A 19,263-nucleotide genomic window follows, 5' to 3' on the forward strand; every position below is an offset into this window, starting at 1 on the left:
TGCAAGTTGAATTTTAATTTATTTTACCTCTCTAACTCAAAATTAACTCAAACTCTTTATGTCGAATCAAAATCCGCCTAAGTCGAAATCCTCCATAAGTTGAAAACTCTATAACTCGAATTTTTTGGCGTCTCCCTTGATATTCGACTTATAGAGGTGCTACTGTATATAATAATTAATAAGGTTTAATGAATCTTTTTTTTTTATTGTTTAGGCAGCTGCTTCAATTGTAGTATTGTAGTACATACAGTACTTCAAGTTCGGTTTTCCTTCCTTCTATAATTCCAGAATGCACGAACCGATTTCCACGGTTTTGCATTCGTTGGAAAGGTCTCGGGCTCCGTGAGGTTAGCAAAGAAAAGGTGTCTCTGGTGGCGAAACGGAGTTCGCCCGGTTTGCTAGTTGATAATAATATAACCTATGTATCTGAGCTAAATTTCATTAAAATCCATTTATAGATAGCAGTTAAAATAAATAAACAAGTTTGCAGTTACTGCTTGAATTCGAAATTTACTGAACCGATTTGATTGTAACAATAAATTAACCCTTATTAAAACGCTGGGAACTATACTTCCCACGTCTCAGATTGAAGTAAATCGTGATTTATTTTTATATGCTTAAACCTAATGCAGTGTAATATTTATCTACGCAATCTTAACATTTCAGAGAACTTTTTTTCATGGAAACACTTTTCAGAGAATTATTACATGTCAAAGTCAGGTGACGTGATTTTGCAGCCGAAAAGGACCGTTATTTTTTAGTTTTTGGTGTAGTGCTCAAAAAAAAATTAGATAAGTAGATTTGAGTTCTAGCTATGTAAACTAGACTATATTACGGTTGCGTGAAACGTAAAAATATGTCCAGAATCTTTCGTTAATACCTTGGTAGAGTCGATTGAAATTAAGTCTTTCAGTGGGAAGATATCATCCCAGTGTTCGTCACAGGTCACTGCACACGACATTCGGAAATTCTATATATAAAATCTGTGTGTCTAAAAAATCTTTTTTAGTTGGTATAAGAAACTTATTTATTGTTATTCGTTATTTCCTAATCAGATAATTAGAAACCTTAACTCAATACATTAGTATTTACCTATTGTTTTCATTTTGTTTTAGAAAAATGCCATTTTTATGTTGAAATCATTCATTTTTCAGTTCCCGAATTCTTCCCTCAGTAAAATAAACTTGCATTGATGAGTACTTTCACCTCCTTTATTAAAAAACTTGATCTTTATAATTTTTTACGATAACATTAAATTCACAAGTGGAGTCAGGGCAACTAACTAGTGTTTTAAAATATTGATGTCTGGAGTGGACACTGGGAGCTATAGTTCCCACCTATCCAAACTTTTTACAAGAGAGAACAGATGACGGGATATATACTTCCCACCGAAAAAAGGGTACTTCCCCCCACTAACCCCTTTTTTGTGTGTATTTTTGAAATCTACGACCTAAAATTACCCAGGAACGTATCTTTGTTAGCTTTTTTGTTAGCTCCTCCACAGGCTCGCGTTTGAATAAGGGTTAAGAAGATTTATTTTGCATTATATTATGTGGAAAGCTAGCGCGAAGTCTGTTCATTTGTTTTGACTATGCTGTCACCACAGAGTACATTCTGTCACGTTTCCCGCTAGCTAGAGCGGTGAAATGCCTGCCTAGTGGAAACGCGTCTTAATTTCTCATCAAATCGACAACTAATCTTTTATTTACCTACATAAATGATTTGAAAATTTATAACTATATCTTTTCATTATTTAAAGTTTAAATACATAGGCAATAAATAAAACAAGCGGCGGATTTTACAATATTTTTTTATTCTGGCAATTAGTGAAAAATTTGCCACCAAAGAAGTCCCGTAGACCCTATGACGGGACTTCTTTAGTGGCAAATTTTTGCACATAAAATGATGCTGCAAATATAAATTCATTAAAATGTCCCCCCAGTTGGGGAAATTGTTATTTTATTGAAACCTCCACGTAGAGTACGCTGTACGCGCCACAACGGAGAACCGATGGAGGAGGCGCTGTTAATGTAACCACAAGCATATTAAAATTTAAATCGATTTACTAGACAACTAATCTTTTAGTTACATGATTTGAAAATTCATAAATATATTTTATTATTATTTAAATACATAGGCAAAAAAAAATAAAACGAGCGGCGGATTTTACAATATATTTTTATTCTGGCAATTGCTGAAAAATTTGCCACCAAAGAAGTCCCGTAGATCCTATGACGGCCTGAAGGGACTTCTTTATTGGCAAATTTTTGCACCTAAAATGATGCTGCAAATATAAATTCATTAAAATGCCCCAAGAGGTGGGGAAATTGTTATTTTATTGAAACCTCCACGTAGAGTACGCGCTACAACGGAGAACCGATGGAGGAGGCGCTGTTAATGTTACCACAAGCATATTAAAATTTAAGTTCTGACTTTACTTTCAGTCAATTATAATAATAATTGTAAACCTGAAAATATTACCCTGATTCAGTTCCTAAAATATAGCCTTTATTAATTAACTAGCGACCCGCCCCGGCTTCGCACGGGTGCAATGCTGATACTAAATAGTAAATACACTACAGAAAAACTTTTAACGTTGTATATAAAAACATAGCGGCCCGGCCGGCCGGTACCGCCGCAAACGGTACGTCCCGCAATTTTTAAATCTGTAATATCTTCGAAAATATTCACTTAAATCATACGGTGTAAAGGGCCATATAGATCTATATTAAATTAACAATGTATTCAAGGTATTTAATTGGTTATGGATTAATGCTGTATTGGTTAAAATCGCTTCGAAAATTAGCCATTATTTGACGTAAAAAGTAAATGACAAAAAAAAGTTATTGTGGGTAATCCATAAGAGATAGACATATGCCATCGCGGACTTTTCTGTAGAACTTTTCAATTTGTATAATACCTAGTACATTATTTTGATAAAACTCGTAGGGTTCAGCCTGCGTTTGCAATGTAAGCGGAAAAAATGTAATTATTTACGACATCACATTAGAAACCTCAAAAATAACAGTACTTCTCCACTATTTAATGGATGTTATTATACATATAAACTTTCCTCTTGAATCACTCTATCTATTAAAAAAAACCGCATCAAAATCCGTTGGGTAGTTTCAAAGATTTAAGCGTACAAAGGGACATAGGGAAATAGGGACAGAGAATGCGACTTTGTTTTATACTATGTAGTGATATATAATATTACTTATATCAAAATATCTGTTACCTACCTATTGTTATTCTTTCAAGACAACCATAGCACCGATTTTTATGAAATTTGCTATCAAAATACTAAATTGAAGCAACATTTACGTTCTATTATTTTCCAAATTCCACTACCAGAAGTTATAATAATTTTTTGTCATAGTCTTATCCTACTATCCTACTAGTATCCTATCCTATCCTACTTAATCTATATATATATTATAAAACTCAAAGTTGTCTGATATAGTGATCTATCAACGCACAGCCCAAACCACTGGACGTATCGGGCTGAAATTTGGCATGCAGGTAGATGTCATAACGTACGCGTAGGCGTCCCCTAAGAAAGGATTTTGATCAATTCTACCCCAAATGGAATAAAATAGGGGATGAAAATTTTTCTTTTCCACGCAGGCGAAGCTGCGGGCAACAGCTAGTAATATTATAAAATAATACGAAAGTTTGTGAGGATGTGTATGTGTGTATTTGTTACTCTTTCACGCAAATACTACTGAACCGATTACAATGAAATTTAGCATATAGAGAGTAACTTGGATTAACACATAGGATAGGTTATATCCCGAAAATCTCTCTCAAACGGGAACTATGCGTGTTTTTCTTTGAAAACGCGGGCGGAAATCTAGTAGTACATAAATGATTAATAACTTACATGCAAGTGAATACATAAGTATTTAGAAAAAATAATACTATAGAAGTGATTATGAAATTTATAACGTACTAAGTAAAAATAATTTAAAACCATACAAAGAATGTATTTTCACTATGTATCTTCTTTAATCTTCTTATATATAAAAATGAATCGCAAAATGTGTTGGTAAGCGCATAACTCGAGAACGGCTGAACCGATTTCGATAATTCTTTTTTTATTATATTCCTTGAAGTACGAGGATGGTTTTTATGTAGAGAAAACTTAAATATGTACCACGGGCAAAGCCGGGGCGGACCACTAGTATTACATAATGTAGACCGTACTTACCTTAAGTTAAGTTTTTTGCACTTACGCACGTAAAAATGACATTACCAAGATTTTTATGTTTAAAAAACATTTATATATCTATCTATGCAATCTACATGACAATTAAAATGTTAACACAATTTTATATGAAATAAAACCGGCCAAGTGCGAGTCGGGCTCGCGCACAAAGGGTTCCGTAGCAGCAAATATAATAAATTACAGTTAAATCAACCTATCTCAAAAACTATAAGAGATACTTTGATCAAACCAAAAATCGTTGAAAGAGTTAATTAGCATGCATCACCTCTATTTTTTTTAGAATTTTATACCCCGTAGTTATAAAAATAGAGGGGGGGGGACATACTTTTTACGACTTTGAGAGCTGATATCTCAAAAACCGTTCACTTTAAGAAAAATGTTTTTTAGAAAACTTTATATCATTTTAAAAGACCTTTCCATTGATACCCCACACGGGTATGTACATCGAAAAAAAAAATTTCATCCCTCAGTTACATGTATGGGGGGCCCCACCCCCAATTCTTTTTTTTACTATTTAGTGTCATATTTTTGTAGCGGTTCATACAACACATATTCCCATCAAATTTCATCACTGTAGTACTTATAGTTTCCGAGTAAATCGGCTGTGACAAACGGACAGACGGACAGACGGACAGACGGACATGACGAAACTATAAGGGTTCCGTTTTTGCCATTTTGGCTACGGAACCCTAAAAAGCCTTTTCCAAGAAAGAGATAGTTTAAGAAAGATAATATTCTGTATTATTTGTGGAAATTTGCTGTAAGAACGACATCTATCAATTATTATTTTCTTAGTTATATAATTATAATTTTCTTTATTATTTATTGATTTAATAATTATTAACACGATTTTAACTTCTGGTTCAGTATTTATTGCACATAAATGACGACGTATAATTATTTTCCCATTACCTATTTATTTCAATGAAAATTTCATATTCATTGTAAAAACATATTTTTTGCACGCCTCATAAGCGAAGCGTTGAGGTGGGTACTACTGTCACTTCGCGCAAAACATCTGATTTTTCAAACTTAAAATGTCTTTATGTATCATACATTGCACTTGTAAGATAATACATACACACACATATTAAGAAAAAACACTATTTTTAACGTTCATGATATTTTTGATGTCATTTTTGTTATTTAAACTAGTTAAAAAACAGTTTAAAAAAGTTCTGTCTTGGACGTCCGTGTGTCTGTATGTGCGGATCCTTTTTCTTGTTAACACGATAGCGACCGAAATACTTTACTAATCGAGTCTTTTTTTTTCTCTTACGCTTGAGTATGCTCAGGAATAGAACCCTTTCATTTTTCAGGGTCTGATTCGATGTGGTTTAATTGTAATTAAATAAACAAAAATAATAATTAATAAATATTTATTAAAAAAAAATTATGAGGCGTGCACTTTTGGATTTTCCAAATTTTTTAATTTGCATTTGCAAGAGCATATTTTGGTCATTGGTCGTTGTTTCATGAATCATTATACATATTTTCTAAACATGATTTTAGCTAAATTTTAATGCTCTCTTTAAGACTAACTGATTTAGCGTCCCTGAAACCAAATTCTTAATTTCATGAAAATCGTTGCAGCCGTTTACGAAATTCTGATTGCTCAAATAATTGCATAATTATTATAGTATTTTTTTTTGAAAAATGAGGCCATTAAAAAGTTTCACTTCTTACGTGTGTACACTAGTAACTACACGTACACATTTTTTTATATATTCTATTAATTAATGTACATATTCTGTATAGAAAAGTAAAACAATTGAATTAGTTAATTACAGAAGTTATTTAAATATACACGATTAATAATTTTAAATTATTCTATTGTTAATTGTTTTAATTAGTTTTTATGCTAATCAAGGTAGACAAATCAAACAAATATCGCGAAAACCGGTTCAGCCGTTCTTGAGTAAAAGATGGTGTAACTTATAATGCGATTACTTACGATAGTTGATTTATATAGGTACTAAATTATCTATCTTTTAACTTTTTATCTAATATCTATACTAATATCATAGACAAATATAACCTCTAATATTATAAAGAGGAAAGGTTTGTATGCATGTAGGTACCTATGTATGGTTTTCACCACAGGTTTTCACGCATAAACTACTGGACCGATTTGATGAAATTTGGCACAGATAATCTTTAGACCCTGAGAAAGAACATAAGCTACCTTTTATTGCGAAATATGTAGGTACCACGGGCGAAGCTGGGTCGGGCCGCTAGTACATAATAAAGTCATGTTAGTTCCACAACTAATAATAGGTTCAGATTGGTACCTATAACTATACGTAGTATATTATTATTAGTCTGTGCTATAACCTACCTAATAAGCTGAAGAGTTTGTTTGTTTGAACGCGCTAATCTCGGGAACTACTGGTCCGATTTGAAAAATTCTTTCGGTGTTAGATAGCTCATTTATCGAGGAAGGCTATAGGCTATAAAATTGCGCTACGACCAACAGGAGAGGAGCCTCGGGGGTGATACCACGCGGAGCAGCTAGTAATAAATAAATGGTTTTCACGCAAATAAAAGACAAATTATTAAAATAATTTTTATTATAATAATTTAAGTTTAATGACTGCCTCACCCGTTACACAAGGATACAATAAAATAAATTACAACAACCATATAATCTTAAAACAGCGTTATCTAAAACATATCAGTCTACATTGTTTAAATTTTAAAACATTTTTAGTGTTTTGGGCAAATTTCGAAATTATTAATTTTTCAAAAATGGAGAATGTTCACTAATTTTGATTATTAGCACTCCATATTCTCTGTCAAAAATAAATAATACTAGTGAAAAAATTACTTCGATACGTCAATTATTTTCCGATTTAGAAGTAAAACAAGTTGTAAACGCCCGGTGATGGTGTGACGTCACACTACAACACGCTCAATCTGGCTCACTCAGTCCGCTAGCGATCGCGCGCCCGTGCCGTCGAAATTATAATTAAATACTTTTAAAAATGTCCAATCCAAATACCAGAAAATCATGTGTTGTTCCTAAATGTAAAAATACAACTACCAATTCGCCGGATAAGTTGTTTTTTATAGTTGCAAAGGAAGTAAGCTACATATTATAATATTTTGAGAACATTGCAGCTGTTTTGCGTTATCCTTTGTTTTCTATACAAGTTTTAATCTATACTAGACTGTGCTTCTGCTCTGCTCGTATGGGCTCAGTATAGGTAGATGGCTAGTAAGATTTTTTCTTGTTTTAAGTTAAGAATGATATGGAGAACTATACTAAAATATAAGTTGGTCGGGGGAAGAATTAAACAAAAACAGGGTATAGTTCCACACAAATTCAAATGTCAACAGGAAAATGAAGATAAACCTCAGAGATCAGCAGTGCAAAAACGCAATCGTATAGAATATTTTGAGAAACTATTAAATAAAGATGAAACTTTGGTATGACTGTTATTTTATTAAACGAAAAAACCCATCAAAATACTGCGCAAGCTATAACACCTACTTCAGCGCTGCCGACTTGATACTAGGGTGCGTATAAAGCAAAATTACCAATCTTCTATTAGATGATACGTGTAATATTCAAGACCAAATCTAAAAAATAAAATATAATATAACAAACTAGATGATATGTTCAACGATTCTGTTCAATCAAAAACATAAAATATTAAAATTGACTCGATAAAAAAAAATCACCAAGTTAGCTCTAATTTTCACACTTTTACGTTTTCTACTTGACATGGTAATACTTATTATGATTTTTTTTTCATAAACAATTATATTAAAACATTTGCAAGATATTTCTCAGAGAATTTTGAGTAATTACTTTTAGTTTTGGTTTTATCTGCGATAAACCACTTTTATCGTGACAAAACCAAACGTTTATCTCGAGAAAAAAAGAGCGCCAAAAATAAAACCAAAACTAAAAGTAATTACACAAAATGATTGACGAATATCTTGCAAATGTTTTAATATAATTGTTTATGAAAAAAAAATCATAATAAGTATTACCATGTCAAGTAGAAAACGTAAAAGTGTGGAAATTAGAGCTAACTTGGTAATTTTTTTTTATCGAGTAAATTTTAATATTTTATGTTTTTGATTAAACAGAATCGTTGAACATATCATCTAGTTTGATATATATTTTATTTTTTAGATTTGGTCTTGAATATTACACGTATCATCCAATAGAAGATTGGTAATTTTGCTTTATACACACCGCGCGGGGACGCGGCCGCGCGGTGCGTTGTGACGTGACGTCACAAGCGGTCACGTGACTATTAGCGGGACTCGATATTTTTCGAAACTTTGAATGCGTATAAAATCAAAACTACTTGGTATTTTTGACTACGACAAAAACTAGTGTATTTGTATACATACAGGCTTTACTGAGACACAATTTCAAGGGATTTGGCATACCTAGTAACATTCTTCATTAACTTAACTTAATTTTTCTTGTTAACATTACGTATATACATATTTTTAATTTTAAGAAAGTCTTCTTATTCATTAAAAAACCAGAAACTACTTCAAAATTATCCCAAAACACTAATTTCCAAACAAACATTTCTAAATGCTATACATTTTTTAGTTTCCCTTTAACAGATTTTTTCCCATCTTAGTTTCAAAATTATACATAAAAAGGGCTTAGATTTATTCGTTGTACATAATACAAAAAAATTAAACTAGGTTCAAGTAACAATAATATCTAGTTTTTTATCTAGAAAGTGGGAATTAGGCATGAGGTGGTATACAAAAAAAATGTGTGCGTTTACTAGTGTACACACGTAAGAAGTGAAACTTCTTTATGACCTTATTTTTCAAAAAATAATTTACTATATGCATTATGCAACTTTACAGAAATACGTCGAATCCCGCGTGGTAGGGATAAGAAAATGATGGCGCGTAACGGAAAAATGTCACGCGTAACGAAAAAAATAAAAATGTTACACTACATTTTTTTCCAACCCCGATAAAGAAGTTTCACTTCAAAAAACTTTAGAGAAAAGACAAAAAAACATAGGTATTACATTTTTTTTTTACATAAATTTCACCTTATTTTATTTAAAAAAATGCAACTTTCCACATTTTAAACATTTTATACATAAACAAAATTAACAGACGGTATTAACTACTTATTTATAAACTTGCATTTTTAATTACATAAAATATGCTGACAGCTTAGTCTAAAATAACTTGTGACCTCATTTCATTCAACATTTGCGAATTCTCATTCGCGTAAAAATCATTTGCTTTCTTTATATTATTTATTAATAGTATAATTTATTTAAATTAACTTTACGCTCTATAAAAATATGGAAAGAAAAAGTTAATTGATTTGGTCTAAAACCCGAGAATGTGATGTTATTAACATAGAATTAAAAGTATCGTTATCTTCTTCTTCTCTTATATATAAAAATGAATCGCAAAATGTGTTGGTAAGCGCATAACTCGAGAACGGCTGAACCGAATTCGATAATTCTTTTTTTATTATATTCCTTGAAGTACGAGGATGGTTTTTGTGTAGAGAAAACGTAAATATGTACCACGGGCGAAGCCGGGGCGGACCGCTAGTTTTTCTAAAAAATCCTGTCCATGTCAAGAATATAACATGAAATCTATTGTATCTTTTTTTACAATTTCAAAAAAATAGGCTACATTTTTTTATATCACGTCAACAGGCAGGTGAAGCCAGAAAAACCAGCTAGTACATAATACATACAGAAATCTATGTGTTACTACATACAAGAATAAATTTTAATTTAGAAACAAAATACGCAACCTTTTTAAACATATTGGCCAGCTGCATATAGATACAAAATTAATTTATAATACATTTAAAACCTCCTTTGTCAGTTGACGTTTATGATTTTACAAAATGTCAAAAGTTCAATGTCAAACTTATGTCAAATCGTTTGGTTCACATGTCAAGTGTCAAGGTCAATGTATCTATCTATGAATGGTGTTTTAGTTATATGTACATAGTTTTTTTTTCTGCGCCTCCTAAATTACTACAATGTACAACTCTTGTTGGATTATACGTATTATCGACTTTAAGATATATTAGACAAGTCATTAGAGTCAAATGTATAAAATGTGTGTTTAAAAAAGGCGGCAGATAAAATTAAATGTAGTTTAAAATATAACATTATGAATGAAATTTCACTTCATAATTATTACTTTTTCAAGGTACACTGTAATTTAAATAACTTACAAAAAATTTGCCGCCTTTTTTACGAATCTCATCCATATAAAAATACTTTTCAATCTGTCCTCAAATACTTCAAGCCTACCCATTTCCTACAAAAAACAATTTCCTTATTCATTACTTCGGTATACGAAACGTATAAATAATGAATACCATAAACAAAAATAATTGTTATTTACGGTTCACGCATCCTTAGTCAGATCATTATTTATAGCTTCAACATCAACAAGAATGTAGCTTTCTGAACACTGGTAGAAGTTTAAAAGACGCATTTTATAGCTCCACCTGTATGTTTGTATGTATCTGTCACAGGCAAATTGTATAATCTCGCAGTTTACAAACGGTCGGCCGAAAATTCGCAATCAGAAATTTTTGGTTTGGATAAAGGGGTGGGTTAGGTTAGGTTCGTGTTTTTTGAAACTACACAGAAATATAATAATAGGAGCGCCACTTCGTGGGGCTTCGTCGGCTCGCGACCGTCTTTTTGTAGAATTTTGGATTTAAGATTTTGACTTTAAACGTAACTACAGAATTTTGTTGAAATTCAAACTTTGTCATCAAGGGTCGGTAACGATACAATGAGTTTTAGATTTTTGAAACTTATGATTTGTTTTTGACTTTAAATATCTAGAAAGGTTATTATAACCTTCACCGTGAAAACTTTTAACGTCATAAATTGCCATAAATTTTACCACCAAGTCACGCATTGGCAACATTAATTTAAATTATCTTAATGCTTTTGTCATAAACTTTATATTGTCATTTTATGTTCAAGTCATTTTACACGTTCTTGCTAGATAATTAGATATAAAAATAATAATTAAGGATAAAAACAATTATAAATCGTGCTTCCCAAGTGTAACTTTCGAGATAAACTGATAATAACAGACGTCAAATAAACTTAATTGTCATACAAAAAAACGTTTACAAAAAAAAATTATGAACATATTTTATCTGTTAATTAATCACCGTAAAACCTCTTTCACTGTCGCAATTAAGATGTATATGAACCTTTGCCTTTATAAAAAAAAAAAAACGCTGAAATGTCACCTTTCCCGCCAGAATGATTAAAAAGCCATTGTAAATTGTGGGTTTTTCGTAAGAGACCTTGTGCTTAAGTGCAGTAGGAATACGCAATCTTAGCAATGGTTTTCAAGGTTTGATGTTTCGAAAGATACACATATTAATATGTGACGTATTTCCAAGATCTACAATCTATTGGACTAGACGAACAATAAAATTTGTAACATCCTCTTTTGACGGTCGAGCTTTCGCGCCAAAATTGCACAGATAAAAAATCACATTCCGTTCTAAAATAAAAGTACTCTCAGGCAAAACATCAAAGTACATTTTTGCACTTTTAATCACGCTTGTTTGTAAATGTATATTTATTGACGAATACAGATTATTAACAAGTCAAGTACTTAAATGCAGCGTTGAGTCATGTTAGAATGTATCACACGATATAATTAAGGTTTACATCGTCTCATTAAGTAAATAAGTAACGATTTTATTTGCGTATATTTTAAAAGCATCGCATGAAAGACGTGGTACCCACATTTTAACTTCAAAATTTATTATCAAAACAACTTTTTTATCGAGTTTAAAATCCGTTCGATTAGGGCGTTAAAGTTTAACAAATATAAAAATTTGTATTAATAATTTAAGTATTGATTATTCATTATACTAACAGAAACGCATTCTAAAACTCCGAATAACGATAAAGCCAAATGCTGTCAGTGATAAACCTACGAAACGGGTGAATTTATTTTTATTAGACTACAAGTAGATTGTATGCTAGGTACTTTAAGTAGGTAAATTAAATTAGTTATATTCAATCTGAATCAATGCGAAAGTCACGGAAGATTACTTTATTCCAATAAACCAGGAGAAATTTCAACAAAATAAGTACTCAAGTATTTGCACTTCAAAAATATTGTTTTCAAAATAAACGACGGTACAATGAAAACATTCTCGGGTATTTGAAAACATGACCTTGCTACACGTTGTGCGTTACAAAAATAGACTTTCATTCATATTTATTGTAATAATTTCAACTCTTGTTACCATACAATCATACAAAGTCAGACATTGGTGCTCCGACGGGAAACCATTTTGAAAGATTTGTGTATCATTTTATTTACCTACATTTTATCGACGATTTTTTTTACAGCACGTTAATTGATTCTAGCACAGACAATAGACGTTTCAACAAGGAACTGTCATTGAAAAATGGCGCCAAAAATTCAAATTATGACATTTAATGACCAAAGACAACGGTCGTGTCAAATGAACGATATCAGAATACATATGAAGTGATAATTGACAATACATTGTTATGTATTGATGACGTAATAACGCATATTTACGCAAGGCTAACCTTATTAGATGTTATATAAACTAACGTGATTTGGATACTAACGAATCGAAGTATATGGCCAGGAATTCGAGATTCTTAATTAGATTTCGTAGTCGATTAGAATTATAATTCTGGATTATAATAATCTTAATACTATTATAAGGGCGAAAGTTTGTATGGATGTATGGATGTATGGATGTTTGTTACTCTTTCACGTAAAAACTACTGAACCAATTACAATGAAATTTAGCACACATATAGAGGGTAACTTGGATTAACACATAGGATAGTTTTTATCCCGGAAATCCCACGGGAACGGGAACTATGCGGGTTTTCCTTTGCAAACGCGGGCGAAGCCGCGGGCGGAATTCTAGTCTATATATAATCCATTTATACATAAGAGCTTCCGACAGAGTCTCTTGGTTAATAAACGATACTTTGTAGTTAAAATTGTACACTGATTATTATAACTCTGAACTTTTAAATCAGTTATATATATTAAAAGAGTAACTATAAGATAATAGAAATTTTGATCGATTTATCTACAAAAGCATCCAAATCACACTGAACTTAAAAGATTCACACAATAATTTTCACTCCATTAGTTTAAAAAAAGGGCGACAGCATGTAATACATATCTGCCAAATTGCGCGTCTCATAGGAGGCCTGTGTTCCAGCAGTGTGAACAATCATAGAGTAAATTAAGTCCGAAGCAACAATGTCTATACTTTGGCTTTTATAGCTATGTACATATATGCAAACTACATCCCTTGATGATTACATAGATTTAGTTCCTTCTTTGTATGCCTTCAGTAGATAATTGGGTTATAAAAACTAAGGTTGATATTTAAGAATACGCTGATGCCGTTAACATGAGGTAAAGCCGGATTTAAAAAAATAATCATATGTATTCATGCATAGATAAAACAAATACCCACTTGTTCGTTCGTTTATCCTGTTAAATATTTAACGATTTGTGCGTATTTGACTGTCAGTCCTTTGTTGGTTCAATAATTATTGAATGAATTACGCAACACTTCAACTCAACGTTTTTTTGGTACAAATTATATTTCTAGTATTAATTAACAAGTGCGATGTAAGTGGCAGAACTTAACCTTGTTTTACAAGTTTCGCTTTGAAGCCAAACCATTGCATACTTGTTTCGATGATAGTCATACCTCTATCATCGAAACATACGATAGGAAAGTCATTAAGTTATACTTATTTATAATGTTGTAATAATCCTTAATCCCACTGTCCCTAATATAATTGGTCTGCCTTAAAACAAAGAGAAATGGAAGCACACATTTAAGTCTTATTTTAATAAATTAGAAACACTGGGATCCCACAGGGAGCTATGCTGAGCCTCTAATTATTGTTAAGCTATAACACTGCTCTTTTACAGCGTTGAATGTAAAATTTGCCTATTTTAAATTAAACTGCTAATAAAGCTTAAATCGACGTAAAGAAATTCTACCTAATACTATGCCTAATAAATTTCTTCATAGCTAAACGTATTTTGAAACACTTAACAACGTAACATTTATAATTCGCGGACTACATCTAAAATTCGAGCTCCAAGGCATTCTCTACAGCTAATATCTCAAACAAGAGGTTACGTTATAATTTCGGCACTTTTAATGTCATATCGATTGCGGAGCCTGGCACGTTAATTGTGGATCTATTGTGTCGCATGTGTGATTTCACCAAATCGGAATTAACGAGTGCAGCCATGAGACTTAATTCACCCGCTAAAACAGTCGCACAGATCAAGGATGCTAGTCTAGCCGAGTTTTCTGCCGGTCTGGCACCCGCGCCTTTCACTCCGAGAATCTCTAAGCAAGCGCCTTGTCCGGTCAATACTGTTCCACCACCGACCGTACCAACTTCTAGAGAAGGCATGGTACATGTGACGTATAAATCATCTCCTTTCTCTCCGCACACTTCCATGCTTGTCGAACAATTGCTACTCGTGACGTTCTGAGCTGGATCTTGTCCTGTAGCAATGAAAATAGCAGTGACCATGTTAGCTGCATGCGCGTTATTACCACCGATGGAACCAGCCAATGCTGAACCGGAGAGATTTTTGATCTTGTTACAATATGCTAGCGTTTTTGCATCAGATTTTAAAATCGTTCTTAAGCTCTCCGCTGATAAAGTCGTTTCGCAAACAACACGCTTACCGCGACCTTTGACCCAGTTAATAGATGCAGCTTTCTTATCCGAACAGTAATTACCAGAGAGACTGATCACTTCCATATCTGGGAAGTAGTTTTTGAGGATTTTAAGCGCGTTTTCTGCGCCCTTTGATACCATGTTCATTCCCATAGCGTCACCGGTGGTTGCTCTGAATCTCAAATATAAAGTGGCTCCATCAACACCTATATGTACTTCTTGAAGACGAGCGAACCTTGAAGTCGAATCAAACGCTTCTTTGATAAGCGCATAATTATCTTTATTGCCCATCCATTGGCGGCATTCGAGTGCTCGAACGACATTTGGAAGTTTGACAGCCGGTGCTCTTGTCATACCGATATCTTCAACAACACTGGTCACTCCTCTTGTACCGATCGCTTTAGCACCTCTGTTTGTAGAAGCAACAAGCGCGCCTTCAGTCGTGGCCATGGGAATCATATACGCTTTACCATCAACAACTAAGGGACCAGCGTAACCAACTGGAATACCTACAAATCCAATAACATTTTCGCAGCACGCATTCAAAACTCTGCTGTAATCGTAGTTCAAGTATGGCAACGATTTGATTGCGGATTCAGTTTGGAATCTGGAAGAAATAATTTTTCTGCGCAGTCTCACACCGCGTATTGGATCGCATAATACAGTTTCCAGTCTATGCATCGGTATATGAGATTGTTCTACAAGCATTACGACTTCTTCGTCACTTAACGACGTACAGTGGCCTTCCGAACGGTATATTTCCAAACATTCAGCCATCGGTCGTTTCTTAGCATTCATTCTAGCAACAGATGAACTGGGCGATAGTGTGGGCCACTCGGCTTCATCATAACCAACTGTATCATCTGTCTGAATTATAGCATCAGTTTTAGTGTCTTCTCCGAGTGTAAACATGGGTTTCTCGTTATGCACTACTTCTTTTACAGTTAAATCGTTCATATCGATAACCCAATTCCTTGTTTCTTCAAAGAAAACGAACTTGATTATCAGAGCGCATAATAGCGTTGCTATCACGATATAATCGGCAGATACCGAAAACCATTTTACGTAAGAGTGTAACAGAACGTTATCTTGCGATGACGGTTTGAAATTGTGACTTAAAGATCCATCTATCATGCCACTATCTCTCGCCCAAGGCCACCGGCTCGTGAGATGAACGCACAACAGTCCAGCCGCCATAATCATCTTAACTCTTTGCACCACTGGGTTAGGTTTCAAATCAGCTTCCATAAACGGGTTGTCAGTCGAAATCTCCTTCTTGCCAGATGCAAAATCTGCCACTAGAGACAGGCAAGCAGGGTAGAATGTGACGAATACTAGATAGTCGACCATCAGGGCCAAACAGGCGAAAGTGCACATGTGTTCCAGTCTAGGCACACCAGATAAGCCACCAACACCGACTAGGAGAACCGCTAGAAGTGTATCTAACGTTGCTGTCGGTCCGAGTAGGGACAGCGCCCTGCCTACTCTCTTCCCTTGATCTTCACCGGCACTCCAACCGGCTTTAGCCATACGCGCGCCTCTAGCGACATCCGCGACCAACAAAAAAAGGAACGGCGCGTCTTTGATACTTGCCAATTCCGTCCAGAACAAACTAGCCAACGCGGACGTGAAAATAAAGCTAGCGAACGTCGAAAACACGCCGGCTATTATCAACAAATACTTCGACGCGATCTTCTGCAGGTTGGAGACTTGGTAATACGCGTAGAGTAGAGCTGAACAGCGAACTATGGTCATGATGACGGCATCTGCTGCTTGGTATTCCGCTTCTAGACCGGGGCATGCTCTAGCCCAGCCGGCGCAGCGTTCAGAGCGCTGGCCGGTAGCGTGGCGCTCCACGCTCGCGGCGCACGCTAGGAGAGCTAGCGTGGCCACTATCACCTCCCATTGGTGCCTCGCGCAGAACTCCCCGTGTGCTCCCCAAACCTTCATGGTGTACCTGCAAAGATAGAAATTAAAATGAGCTTGATTATATTTCAAACGATAGATAAATAACTTATGTTTTCTTAGTATTTAACATTTTAAGAAAATGTAACTGAAACATTTAATGGTATGCAAAATGCAAGGAGGAATCATAATTCTTATAAAATTATAAAAACATTCATTCATTGACGCGTGAGAAATATACATCACAGATAATGAAAGAAATAAACAAGGTACTTCCGATTCCTGAAGCTGTAAACACAATAAATATCTAAAAAATAAGTAATAAAGTGATTTTAATTTCATTTACGTAATAAGTATAAAACAATTGATAATGTTTTTATTTGTAATTGTTTGCTATGCAACGTTATAATATCCACGTGTATTTCATATTTACACAATAAAAGGACATTGCATAACACAATTTTTTTTGTACAAATTAAAACCATTCTCTTTAAACGATCAACAATAATACTTACGTAAGAAAATTACACGAGTAAAAATCAATTATTATTATTATTAATAAAATAATAACGATAGCTCCACTTTGCAAGTTTTAAAGCCAGAATTTGGATAAAGAAATAAAGAAAATTAACAGTTGTCATATATGTCAGATTTTAAAGTTTAAAACTTTAAAATGTGACATATTACATATATCATTATCAGCGCCATCTATCGGAGATTATAGATTTCTGAGTGATTCAAAAGTATTTCTTTCATAATTACATCACTACATTATACATAGTATAAAATAAAAATAATAGATTTAAAAAACTAAAAAACACGCTCTTTATAGAAAACCGAACTAAAAAATAGAAAATTTTATCAAATTAGTGTATTGTCATCAGTCCTCAATATATCTACAAAGTTTGAACGAAATCTGGCCGTTTAAAGTGGGTTAAAATCGCGCCCAAAGAAGTCGGTTACAAACAAACATACAGGTGAAGCTAATATAAAGCGTGTAACAAAGTCGCTTTCTCTGTCCCTATGTCCCTTTGGATGCTTAAGGGCCGATTTTTCAATAGCGAGATAAACAGTCTAATAACTACCCCTCGAATAGATTTATTCAATTATTTATCTAACTCATAACGGCTCGCCTATTTTTCAATCGTGATTTATTTGATGAACTAGCGGTCCGCCCCGGCTTCGCCCGTGGTACATATTTACGTTTTCTCTACATAAGAACCATCCTCGTACTTCAAGGAATATAATAGAAAAGAATTATCGAAATCGGTTCAGCCGTTCACACGTGATGCCGTGACAACGCGAAACGGGTGCGGACCCGCCGCCTTTTTATAGCTCCCGCCGCGAAGCGCGTCGAACGCGGCAACTGATACACAAAAATAATCCTTATGGCATGTAATTCACGCGCGATGACTTATAGCGTATTTCATGTATAACTTTGGTGTTTCTACACCGATTTACATGATTCTTTTACTATAACCTGCCCAGGAGTATGAAGAATAATTGTGCCAAATTTGGTTAAAATCCGTCGTGTAGTTTTTGTTTCTATAACGAATATACAGACAGACAGACAGACAGACAGACAGACAGACAAAAATTTTACTGATTGCATTTTTGGCATCAGTAGCGATCCCTTATCACCCCTTCATAGTTTTTTTTTAAATATATTTCATGTACAGAATTGGCCTCTCTACAGATTTATTATAAGTATAGATAACTATCTGACCAAATATTTCCATATTGGCAGCTCTGCTCTCGGAGTGGCGAAACAAACATATTAAATTAGTCAGGTTAGAGCGGGATAGAGTCAACTCTTGCAATTTGTCAACAACCGTCATTATGACTCACGTCAGGAGTGCACTTGTCTTCTATGATTGTTGATTGTTGTTTTGTTTGATGAATAACTATCTGACCAAATATTTCCATATTGGCAGCTCTGCTCTCGGAGTGGCGAAACAAACATATTAAATTAGTCAGGTTAGAGCGGGATAGAGTCAACTCTTGCAATTTGTCAACAACCGTCATTATGACTCACGTCAGGAGTGCACTTGTCTTCTATGATTGTTGATTGTTGTTTTGATTCGAGTAAAGAGTTTGGTTAAATTTGTGTTTCAATTTATATATTTTACGATGGAAACGACATACCTAAAGGCAGCGTTCGGCAAATTTTCAATGGCATGGTCATCAGTACTATCAAAAACATCAATTTCTAATTTCTATATGATTTTAATTGATAATAATTATATAGAAAGAGGTTTAATTGTTAATAATTCTACGCTCTATGTTATGACATACGAAAATATGTATCCCAAATTTGACGCATCAGTTGTCAACTCAAACGCCTAACCGTCGAATAGCGCGCTATCTGGCCGTTGGAGCGGCAAATAGATTTATTCCTCA

At 33.8% G+C, this 19,263-nt stretch overlaps 1 protein-coding gene and 1 long non-coding RNA gene across 2 annotated transcripts in view; one reads left to right on the forward strand and one right to left on the reverse strand.

Moving 5' to 3' along the window:
• LOC149476383 (uncharacterized) overlaps positions 1–19,263 on the forward strand; it is a 145,841-nt gene that overhangs the window by 82,054 nt on the left and 44,524 nt on the right. The window lies entirely within an intron of this gene.
• Hmgcr (HMG coenzyme A reductase) overlaps positions 9,871–19,263 on the reverse strand; it is a 30,649-nt gene continuing 21,256 nt past the window's right edge. Inside the window, exon 2 of the mRNA XM_089712168.1 lies at positions 9,871–16,915. Within this exon, the coding sequence (XP_089568294.1) occupies positions 14,404–16,908 (2,505 nt within the window). The 5' untranslated portion in view covers positions 16,909–16,915 and the 3' untranslated portion in view covers positions 9,871–14,403. The remainder of the gene's footprint in view (positions 16,916–19,263) is intronic.

Source organism: Colias philodice, chromosome 28, assembly GCF_061535455.1.
Source record: "Colias philodice isolate Cphi_HAF_F1 chromosome 28, ilColPhil1 Martin Lab GWU primary, whole genome shotgun sequence".
Taxonomy (NCBI): domain Eukaryota; kingdom Metazoa; phylum Arthropoda; class Insecta; order Lepidoptera; family Pieridae; genus Colias; species Colias philodice.